This window comes from Mytilus californianus, unplaced genomic scaffold (genome assembly GCF_021869535.1).
Source record: "Mytilus californianus isolate M0D057914Y unplaced genomic scaffold, xbMytCali1.0.p SCAF_1, whole genome shotgun sequence".
NCBI lineage: Eukaryota > Metazoa > Mollusca > Bivalvia > Mytilida > Mytilidae > Mytilus > Mytilus californianus.
In genome coordinates, this window is record NW_026262581.1 from 113,858,256 (window position 1) to 113,870,528 (window position 12,273).

General features: G+C 31.8%; 1 protein-coding gene across 4 annotated transcripts in view; it reads left to right on the forward strand.

Annotated features, from left to right (window-relative positions):
• The window catches only part of LOC127730936 (heat shock 70 kDa protein 12B-like), a 79,891-nt gene that overhangs the window by 64,198 nt on the left and 3,420 nt on the right, over positions 1-12,273 (forward strand). For 2 of the 4 annotated variants that reach the window (XR_007995394.1, XM_052239566.1), the window contains exons 2-5: positions 1,681-1,845; positions 3,500-4,099; positions 7,316-7,534; positions 10,718-10,877. Coding sequence is in view for 3 of the 4 variants with exons in the window: in XM_052239566.1 (XP_052095526.1) it covers positions 3,785-4,099; positions 7,316-7,534; positions 10,718-10,877 (694 nt within the window). In the remaining variant the exon portion in view is untranslated. Of the gene's footprint in view, positions 1-722; positions 790-1,643; positions 1,846-3,499; positions 4,100-7,315; positions 7,535-10,717; positions 10,878-12,273 lie in introns of those variants that run through there. The other 2 variants (XM_052239584.1, XM_052239575.1) reach the window with 2 other exon arrangements.

Consider the following 12,273-nt stretch of genomic DNA (forward strand, 5'->3'; position numbering starts at 1 on the left):
AACCAAACTTACTGTATTAATTATGGTTTCATACAAAAACTCTTTTTACTCCAAAAGAAACACATTTTTGGTTTGAAAACTGCATAAATATCTACCTTGTCTGAAAAATTATTTAAGTATCCAGCAAGTGTAACGGATCAAGTTAATAAGATTCATATTTCTACAATGCATTATATAAATATGACAATATACAAAGAAAGAGATGTGGTATGATTGCCAATTAGTTTAACTATCCACAGAGTTCAAATGACTTGGATGAAGGCGATTATAGGTCACCATACACCCTTCAACAATGAGAAAAACCTATACCGTATAGTCAGCTTCAAAAGACCCGATATGAAAAATGTGAAACAATTCAAACGAGAAAACTAACAGCCTAATTTATATCAAAACAATATACGAAAAACATTTATGCCAAAAGTGAGTAACAACAACCACTGGCATACAGGCTCCTGCCTTGGGACAGGCATATATATAGCATGTGGCGGGTTTTAACTTGTTTGTGAGCGCTTAACCCTCTCCTGACCTGGCACAGTGAATGGACTTTACATTCAAGAAAATTTGAAAACACCTCCCAAGGTATACAACACGTATTCAACAAACAGGTGGGACTACCTACTTAGCTTCCTGTCACAGCGAGTACAGTGTGACCATGATTTCCAAATTATGTCACATCTTTTATTTCCTTTTTAAAAGTATTGGTAATCATGCTGCTAGCTGGATGTGCAAGTATTATTGTGTTGACGTTTTACGTCAAATGGTCTCAATAGGAACTGTGCAACATTTTGGGTGAGTCTGCTATCAATTTTTATGCATTATCTAAACCCCTTGTTCACGTTTACATGTTAATAACAATTCGTATCATACTTAAGTTTTGAAACTATACTATACCACAGATCTGACTGTTTAAAACCAATAACCCCTATCTTAAACACTAATGACAAGCACAACAATATATTATAGCAAAATAGTAGGTAAATATAACTCTTCTCATGTATCTTTTGACCATTATGGTCATGTTGACTTAATTGTAGATCTTGATTTTCCGATTAATTTTGCTGTTTAAAGAAATACTCATAAAAGATAGAAGGCTTTATATTTGATATGTCAGACACGCGTTTCGTCTACATAAGACTCAACAGTGGTGATCGAATCAAAACAGCTAGAAGGCCAAATCAATTACGAAGTTGAAGGGCTTAAAACTTAACATTCGAAAAAGTTATGACAAATACGGCTAGGGTAATCTGTTTTAGTTATTCTTTATCTAGAAAAAAGAAGATGTGGTATGATCGCCAATGAGACAACTCCATAAGAGACGACATGACACAGAAATTAACAGCTATAGGTCACCGTACGGCCTCCAACAATGAGCAAAGCCCATACCGCATAGTCAGCTATAAAAGGCCCCGAAATCACAAATGTAAAATAATTCAATTGAGAAAACTAACGGCCTAATTAATGTACCAAAAAAATGAACGAAAAACAAAAACAGCAAAAAACGCACAGTTTTCAAGATAATTGCCAAAAACAAAAAAAAGTGGACCAAAATCGTCATTTAAGGTAATAACTCCTATAAGGAGCCGATTCATGATTTCGGACCAATGGGAAGAAATTGTAGATCATGACAAGTTGATCGTTTTGAGGTGAAAGTTTTCTTTTCTATACCTGTTATGATTTTAGAGAAAACAGTCAGACCCATGATATCACCACTGTGTTCTGTTTTTAGTAACGGTGGCCAAGTTTGATCCGAAGGTTTCAATAATGTTTGTTAAAGGCTTATTACGACGCACGACGACAGATATCTAGTGATGGCATTAAATACCTCACATAAACTTACTGTGCAAGGTGAGATAATTTAATAAGTGTAATGATAAAGCTCTGTAATCAATTATCAATATTTGCCTTTGCAAAGCTTGGCGGCTTTTGATGTTATATTTACAGCCTTATTTCGTTTTGTAAAATATATTGTTGTATGTCTGAAATTACAGTTAACAATTTTCATTATTATACTTCATGAAAAAATGCCAGATTTTGATTGGTTAATACGAGGGTGACAATTTACTCTGTCCCATGGTAAATACTCTATTACCCTTCACAGAGACGCTTGCTCGATTGTGCGCTTTAATTAATACGGATGATTGTTATGTACAAGACGACATAGTTTATTACTTTGAATTTGAAATTTAATAGACAGTAACAACAGAACATTCAGTATAATAAATTAAATAACACAAATCTGAGAGGGTGATAGAGCAGATTGTTACCCCTCGAAAAGACATTGTCAACCTTGCCTTCGCCTCAGTTGACAATGTTTTCTCGGGGTAACAATCTGCTCTACCACCCTCTCAGCTATGTGTTATTTATATATTGCTCTTGTGAGTCTTTGGTCAAATAAAAGGATTCATTGCAGTGTAATGTATTGTATTCGCATTATTGAATTGTATTGCATTGAGTTATATTGTTATGTATTTAAGTATTTAAGTATTTTAATTCTATATTATTGTATTGTATTGTATTATAGTGTATTGTTTTTGCATTGTATTGTATTGTATCCTCTCAGTTAATAATTTAAAGTTTAGTAAAAAATACATTGAACGCATCTATCCCTTCGAACTTGAAATAGTGAATATAACAGATACAGTTTTAGGCTACCTCATATCTTGATCGTTATCCAGAAATTGACATTGAGTGTCGGTTTCGTTCTATACTTAACGACAAAACAGATGATTTGCCTTTCAAATTGTGAGTTTCAATTTCTAATATATGATAATATGATATATTGGTAAGTTTATCCTTCCGGATCATTTCTGTTAATGATGGTGTTTGTGTTGCCAAGTCTAATTTTAAGGTAGTGATTGTGGACTGTTGTTTGCCTTTGCGTCTTTTTTTGTTTTTACTGTTTATTTTCATACAACGACTTGCTGTAGAACTTGGACATTATATGTATTTGATACAATCAGACGATACTATTTGAATAATATTTTGTGAAATGTCATTACATCATGTACACATAATACGATTTGTTTTTTATTACTCAATTTGAAAAGAAATGGAAGTGTTATTTATCTCCACCAAACCACACAGAGATAGATTATAAATTAACATGAGGTGATATCACCAAGTAATCGAGAACAAAAACGTTATGTGTTTTCTTGCACAAAAATTCTGTGGCTCCTTAAAAAAAAGAAAATATTTATTCGTACGAGTTTATGTAGAGTAACCTACGATCAACTTCCATAGTCAGATTATTTTTGTTGGTAATAAGAACCCCGGACCTTTATAAAAATCATTTTAGTCCTCTGGGCTGCATGATTTTTATAAATTCATTCTATATACTGCTTGTTTGTTTTTATTGCTTGTTTGTATGTACTATATCATGTTTGTACTTACTTTATGAGTGCCCCATGTAAGATTAGTGAAAACTATAATTGAACGGTTACCCTCTTTAAATAAAATATTATTATAGCGTCTTATATGTATACTTCGTTCTCTTTCACAGATAACATCTGTGTCATGTTACAATCAACGACCATGAGGACTTATATTAAAATGTATATGTATTCAAAACAACGTTTAAAGATCACGTTAAAATATTAAATATTCAACATTCAAAACAATGGGTACATTAAAGTGTAATTACCGATTTAATCATACGTTGTTATAGCGTACAAGGAAGACATCCTAGTACATAAAATTGCATCAACGTGGGCATTTTCTCTGACTTTGAATATTTAAACGGAACTGAAAAAATAAAAACGAACATAATAACGATATATCTACTACAATGAATGAGCCTCCACAGTGCGTGGTTGCCATTGATATTGGAAGTGCCGGCTGTGGATATGCATTTTCTGCGGACTACACTTTTTGTAACAATCCGTGTGATGTGGCAACTTATAGATGGTTTGCAGAAGTTGGTAAATTTGCATCTCTGAAAACCCCAGCGGCCATTCTATTCGACTCACACCAACAGTTTGTTTCCTTTGGATACAATGCTCAGGAAAAATATATCACCATACTGGAATCCAATGATCAGAATAATTGGTATTACATAGAAGGTTACAAAATGGCGTTGTATTCTGCAGTTGAAGCCGGAGAGGTAAGATTTTATTGAAGAAAATAGTGAAATGAGTGATGAACAAAAACCTTGAAGGCAAATCAACACCCAACAAGTTTTGTTTTTAATATATTCCATATAAAAAATGAAAACAATACATTATTCGTCCGAAGCACTTTTCTGGATTAACCTTCTCAGGAACACTCAAAGACAAATATTTGAAAGCCAAGGATGTATAAAAACCGAAACAGTTGAAGAGCTATATGACCAAAAAGGACCTAAAAAAATTGCTAAATCCATCTAAGGTCACATACATGAATTACAGTACACTGACTCAACTTTCTCTCCGCGGTTACAAAGCTCGTTGTCGAAATCAACATTATTTTGAATCAGTAGTCCACAACTCCGACAATAAAGTACATGGCTCTTTGATGTTGATGTTGATACAGATACATATACAGATAACAACAATGTCCTAAAACTATGACATTGTCATTTTATAAATTACATTGTTTCAAGCATCACCGTTCGTCATCCTGACGTTATTTACGATAGAACAGTTGATAGGATACTAGCAGAAGTCCTACTTCTGATACTAGTGACAGTTTGACACGCCTTCATAAAATGATGAATTGTCATGCAGCGGCTATCGACGTACTCTTAATATGCTTATTGTAATATATTGTAATGTAGGACTTCCTTCGAAAAAAAACCAAAATTTCAAATAATTTCGTAAAGATATTACAAAGAATCAGTTCATTGTTTGTCCATCGATAAACGAAGAGGTCCCAGTAAAAGATGATAAAATTAGTCCATTACATAATGCGATATCGGATGCAATTATCTTTCTCTATATATGAACAAAATATGTAGATATATGTAAATGAGACAGTAGACCATCAATACAAATAAAAAAAGACTATTTAATAAATTACACAATTTTCTTTTAAAATGTAATCAAAGTTCCTAAAAAACGATCATAAATGAAAAAAATGACTGTTTCAATCTTAAATTCTCTATTGTTGAAAATAAAACAACGACTAGAAAAATGACCGCTAGTACAAAATAGCTTGCGCCGAAAAAAGACACAGTTAAAGGTTTTTCAGTTTCTTGGAAATCTTTTTTTCATTCTTTTCTCTCCACTTGAAAGTTCAAAAAATTTGTTCGCCCGGAGTTATGAAATTGTTCAAATCTTGAAATTTGATTAATTTTTAAAATTTTGTTCTATAGACGACAGAAAGAAATACGAGCAAGTGAAACCTTAGATTTTCTTTCTGAAGACAATTTCGATTAGAACGAATTACTTTATTTTGCAGTAAAACAACTTATCAAAAGACGGACCCATGTCCATTCTTCTTGGAATCGAATGAAAATATGTATGTTTAACAGGCTAACTTAATCAATAACATATGGCCCAAACAGCTCCCATAGCACATGCATTATTAGATGTCAAACAAAACGAACAAACTTCAATTTACATGTATCTTATTCCTCAAATCTGAATAATTATCGACTGGAAAAGAAGGAACATGGTGTATAAATAATTTATCCACAACACAAAATCCCTACATGCAATTGGCAATACCAAAGGAAAAGAAACCGTGCTTTTATTGCTGTTCTTCATCTGAAAGAGACACATTGAGGCCTGCTTAATTTGTATTTCCAACTTTCATACGCAAAAAGATGAGCCTCTGAAAGTCGATAGCTAAAATTGTAAATGAAGTTTTGGTTCTTGAAAACTCTGAAGTTTTTGACATTCTGAAATGGAAAATTTAATTTGCTTTTCGAATTACAAGAATGTATTCATTTATACTCTGGATAGAATTATTCTAAGTCTTAAGTAAACCTAAACTTTTAGATATAAATCAGAATTTACATAAAATTAAGCCTTATAAAAAACAAAATGTTAACATTATGCAATTCATTTTTGTTTTCTTCCATTTTCGATGATTCTAAAGCTCATGTATAAACGTATATATTAATTGTATATTGTGAAGTGTTTTAATTTTCAACAGGGAATACCACTTGTTGAAAGTCACAAATGATGGCCAAAATTATATCATGAAACAATTACCATATTTCATTTTACTTTCCGGGTCGGTGTACCATGAAATAATGTATTACAGTTTTCACAAAGAAGTAATTCGGGATAAGAAATGTCTAAATTGATAAGTTTTACATTGCATTTAAAAAATCCATTGCAAGAGTATTATATGATTAGAAATCATCTCAACCTGAGAACGAGTGGCTCATTTTCTTCTAGCAATGTTTATCTTTAAGTTTGTTAGATGTTGTACTTTCAATGGTATTTGTAAACGCAGAGTAAAATTTTAAATGTTTGGAATAAATATGTCAAATCATTCATCTTCAAAACAAAATTTCAGAAGATAACGGGAAATATCAGAGAATAATCATTATGATATGAATTGAAAAAAAAGAAAAAAAAGAAGAAAACCAACACATCTTTGATTAAAATTGAACTGATTAAAAGTCAAATTGACCTATAAAATTCTTTACACACAAAACAAGTACATCACTGAAACATCTCAAAATGTTCGAATAGAGCCCGTTTTTTAAACGCGTACTGGACATAATTTTTACATTTCTATTCAGACTTTCGACATTTTATCAACCGTTAGTGAACCATTTTTTAGGGTAATGAATCCGTTGTTTCATTAATTTTTCAATGTAAAATAAATTGAATAAATATTTTTGTTTTGTTTAGAAAATACAGTTACTTGTGTATGAAATAATTTTAATGAAAGCTTACTGAACACGCCCACTAATGTCCAATCAGCTTTTCTGTTGTACAAAGTTTGACGTGCGGTGATGCTTGAACAGTGTATATTACATTGTAATAGTTTTATGACATTGTCTTAGAACACCAAAAGACTACTTACTATACTATTGTGACTGTGTCATCTTGATTCAAAACTAAATTGATTTATTAAAAGTGCTTTGCAAGCGCTGAGAAAACATTGAGTGTAAATGACATACCTCTAAATGTACGCGGCTTAACTGACCTTAAAACGTACAATTACTCAAAAATTAAGTATCTTTATATTAAAATAATAATAGTAGAGGGTTTTGTTTAAAAAAGAAGAATTGTTTTTTTATCAGATACTACAGCTATAACCAACTTTCTTAGTTTGATTCTGATTGAATAGTTGTGTCTTTGATGCATGATATATCGTGGTTAGGAGAAATATTCAAAAATAAGTGGTCTTTTTAACATGTATTCGGTCATATTTTTTGCAGGATGTCAGAGATGACTTCAGTATAAAAGAGATGGGTGGTAAGGCAGTGTCAGCTAAAACGGTATTTTCCTCTACTATCAAATACTTCTATGGCCATTTTTTGAAAGAAGTGCAGGAACAAAATCATAGCTTTCAGAGAGAAAAAGTACATTGGATTATATCCGTACCTGCTATTTGGACAGATCCTTGTAAACAGTTCATGCGGGAATCGGCGATAATGGTCAGTAACATAATGTGTTTGCTTGTGCCATTTTATGTACTACGACGGGTTATACCACTGAAGCAAAACTAGTACTTGAACTAAATAAAACAAACAACCCTTTCCCCAAATTGCTGTAATAATTACTACGCTTGCACTGTTTCAGTGTTCTAAATAAATCTGACATACACAAATGCTGCGTTTTTTTGAAAACCATATTATTCAATTAAAAGTGAACCACTCTGATTTGACTTTTTATTACCATCAATAACTTGTCCCTTGAAGTAACCCGACCATTTGACTCAAATCTGTACAAGCAAATCAAATTTCTCGAATATAAATACAACTAAACAAGTTAAAGAGGGTAATAAAAATATATATCTCCGGGTAGGCTTGTTTTCTTAATGTAATGAAAGAAAAGTAGAAATTTTTACATGGTTATCAGAAGTAACAGCAATCCAAAAATGACAATTGTGATTTTATTAGAGGTGAAGCTTAACTGGTAAATACAAATTTGATTTTGAAAATCCAATCATTTACAAACACATAAGGTGTAACACCACTAATTCGGGCCCGGCAAGAAAGCACATATCAGAAAGTAATACATATTTAGTACAAAATAGTTCCTACGCATGGGTGTAACCTTCAAAATATGTAGAATATTTAGGTATTTTTGGTATCAAATGAAAGCTGAATGACTGGTGATAATTGTAGAACACCTTTAATTTGACTTATAGTTTTGAATAATAAAAAAATTACATAAAATTTAAAAAAGAGGGTACATTTTGCCTGTTTGTCAGATCTGAAATACCTGTTTTGGTACATCCGGAGTTCCGGGAACCAGTTCTTTATTGTATGCCATTAAAGATATGTTGATTTTTTCAGTACAAGGCACCATAAAGTGTTGCTTTGACATGCAATGATTGTCACTTTATTTGAACTTAAAACAAAAGAGCTGTGCCTGCTTGAAATTGAGGAATTTAACATAGAAAGCAATGGGGCCATGAATAAGTGGTGTACTTCCATAAATTGATAATTGGTAAAACCCTTTGATAGGAGGAGGAGGATATTACACACACTCGTATTACAACTGCCGAAAGAAAAAAGGATACGATAACAGTTATCTTTCTTAATCCGTTATTGCTTTTTTTGTTATGCATTTGTAACAAAACTTGAAGTTTTGTCTGTAAATAGCTGATTAATATAAGAATATCGTATTTTAACAATAAACTTTTTTTATCTGGTAACGATAAAATTTATGTATAATCGATTTCAGAGGAAAAAGATAAAGATATGAAACAGACTTTCTAGTTTCCGTAGTACCCTTTACCTCAATTTCACTGTGATATATGAGATGAAAGCATTCACTGAAATGTATGTTATTGAGTGCTTGAACATCATCAATTTATTTGAAAGTGAAATTAAACAAATCTGCAAAACGTAGAATAATCAAAAGTTTTAATATTACTGCAAAATTGTAAAGATGTGGATTCTATTGGAAAAAATTAAAAAGTCTTTGCTGGCAAAAAGAATTACAACTGAAAATATTTTAAATATATTTTTGATGTAAAAGGAATAAAAAATATAAAATGAAATAGTAACATGCCTGTCATTCATAATGTGCGCAACTATTGTACTTTTAGGGCATACGATACAGTTACAGGGGAGGTAATGACGTTACTAACGTAAACTGTTATTTCCAGCGACGTCAAACTGTGATATATCGGTAAAAGATGCATTTTCGACTGATTTTTATCATTCAGACTGATTTCACTTGAAAACGAGTTCATGGACCCGTCTTTTTAAAAATGACATTTGGCTTGATTATGTATGAAGAATATTTGTGCCAATGTTTATGAACAAATCACCGATGATTTTTTTTTAATTATATAAATATACAGCAAAAAATGACGTTCTTTGACTAAAATCATGAAAATATGATAAAAATGAATAATTTCCAAAGAATTGTTTCATAAATTTAAAGCAAACTTATGTAGAGAAGATATATCAGATGCTTTTACAAAAATCCGCTTGCGTTTATCTTTTAAAACAAAAAAGTTAGGTATGTCTTTCCAAAGGATAGAAATGTCAAAGAAACCGAAATTTCCAGGAAATGTCTAAAATTTCGACCATATTTATCTCTAAAAGTAGCATATAAAGGTATATTTTTTATTACATATTTGAATTGACTAGGTGAAAAATAGCTTGTATGAAAACTTTCGTCAAAAAATCACAGTGGGATCAAAACTGTATCGTATGCCCTTAATCTTAAGTGGCTTGTGCGCGATTTATAATTGTTATTTCCATTTATCAAGCAGCTAATATATGATTCGCAAAAAACAGAACACTCATATGTATTTTTTTTTTTGCATTTTGCATTTTGTTCAGTTCAAATCAAATTTAAATCGTTTCATCACATTTCTTGTATGTCGAACAATTATTAATCAAGAAAGTTCGGTTTTTAAATGTTTTGTGTCAGTCATTAAACTTAAAATTCCGGTCATACTTTAATCAAATTAAATAAATAAACTGATAATCAGTTCCTACTATTAATTATAGCATGGTTATTTTTGCACTATAAAATGCATAGTCAATATTACTATAAACGATAAATCAAAGCATTCCGCAATATTTTGTTACTTTCTTGAGGTTTTGGATAAATATGGCTTATTAAAGAGTACAATAAACACAAGACCAGCAAGGAAGATAAATCGTAATGCCCAACCAACTCAACAAATGAATATTCAATCTAGTGATCTTTCTCGTAAATTTCTACTTAGTTGGAAATGTTGTATTTGTTATTTGAATCAGTATGGTTCTAATCAAAAGAGGATTCTCCTCAGTAGGAACAAGAACAAAATAAAGGCAACTAATATATTCACTCCTTTTTAAACTCTGTCAGTAATTTTACTTGCCGTTGACAAGCAGTTATACCAATTTTCATGCTTTTATTATAACCCAAGTGTTATAAATCTTCTTTTCTTCATGTTTTAAGATTATATCGTTTTCCTTCTTTAAATCACCATTTTCTACATAAGAAAATGCCTGTTTCAAGTCAGAAATATGACAGTTGTTTTCCATTCGTTTGATGTGTTTGAGCTTTTGATTTTGCCATTTTGAATTTTCCTCGGAGTTCGGTATTTTTGTTATTTTACTTTTTGTTTTACTGTTTTACACAAATCTTTTCTGTTTTTGCGTATTTAGGCTGGTATACCGGGAAAACAATTTTCACTTGTCTATGAACCAGAAGCAGCTTCTATCTACGCTAGGTTTCTACAGATTGATAAAGTTGACGCTGGACAAAATAAAACTATTCTAAAGACATTCCAACCAGGAACCAAGTTACTTGTAGTAGATGCTGGTGGTATGTAAGCCCATCAATATTGAAAGTAAAAATTTGCTGTAAAAAGCGGTCATGATAGTTGTCATGACATTTAAACTGTATGTGCATACATCATCATCAAGGGATGAATAAAGAATGGGAAACTAAATGTCTTCCGTTGTCAACTAGAAAACAAACCATTCACTGCATATTTGCCTGCAAAACGTTCTGGACTCACGTATTTAGTAAATAAAAATAAAGATATAAATTTTCAACTATATCTTCGGGAAAAGTTGGAAAATCGAAAGAAAACAATCCGCTTTATCTATCCTTATTTTCACAGGATAGGCACGGTGATATCCATAAGTTTATCCGTGCAAATCCTCAAAATAACATTGGAATTCAAGAGATTTGTTTAAACTCTCCTAAATATCTTTCAACATGTGCACATCGTTTAGCTAATTAATAACATTATGGGACAGTGACACATTTCAGAGCACAAAGCATAAAAACCACTAGATTGAGACACTACAATTTTCACTATCTTTTTTATAAGAATATCTTTTTAAAAACTTAAAAGGCATAATCTAGTTTTTAAACTCTGTTGCATTCACATATGAATTTCATATGATCAAATTGAAATGATGTATCTTATATATGCCCGCTTTACGGAAAAACTAATAAACTAACAAAGTTTTACCCCTCACATAAACGACAGAAAATTCCAAACGTCAATTTGAAACTTGTGTTTGTTAATGTAGAATATAGTTTTATCATTTTAACCTTTATTTTCAATATAGAATAAAAGAACAGAGTTCATATGTCCCCCGTATGCACATATTTTATATTTCCAAGGGCCATAACTCTTTTTAAAAAAGTCGATCGTCCACCATTAAAGAACTTGTCCGCGATATTGCTGATATTAACCTATAGTATAAGTTTTATAAAAATCTGGCAAGATTTGTACCCGTGAGAGCGCTAACGAGACCATTTTCCAAAAATTTAATATTGCCAAGGGGCATAACTCTTTTAAAAGAAGTCGATCGGCCACCATTATAGAAATTGTCCGAGATATTGCTGATATTAACCTATTGTATAAGTTTTATAAAAATCTGGCAAGAATAGTACCTGTGAGAGCGCTAACAAGATCGAACGGACGGACGGACGGACGGACGCACGGTATTTCCATGTCCCCCGCAACGCATTACGCGGGGGACAATAATGTTCACACCAGCTTCGAGGGCGACATAGAATAGCGTACTGAAGTTATCTATTGGGCTTGGTAATCGCGATTGTCATTAGATAAGGAAAACAGTGATCTTACATGTGAGAAGATTAAATTAAGGCCCCCAAAGGGGTTGGCCCCAAAGTTAAGACAACCTTCAAGTAATTGTTTTATTTTTTGCCTTTGGACTGTAGAATGTCAAAATATACTTTG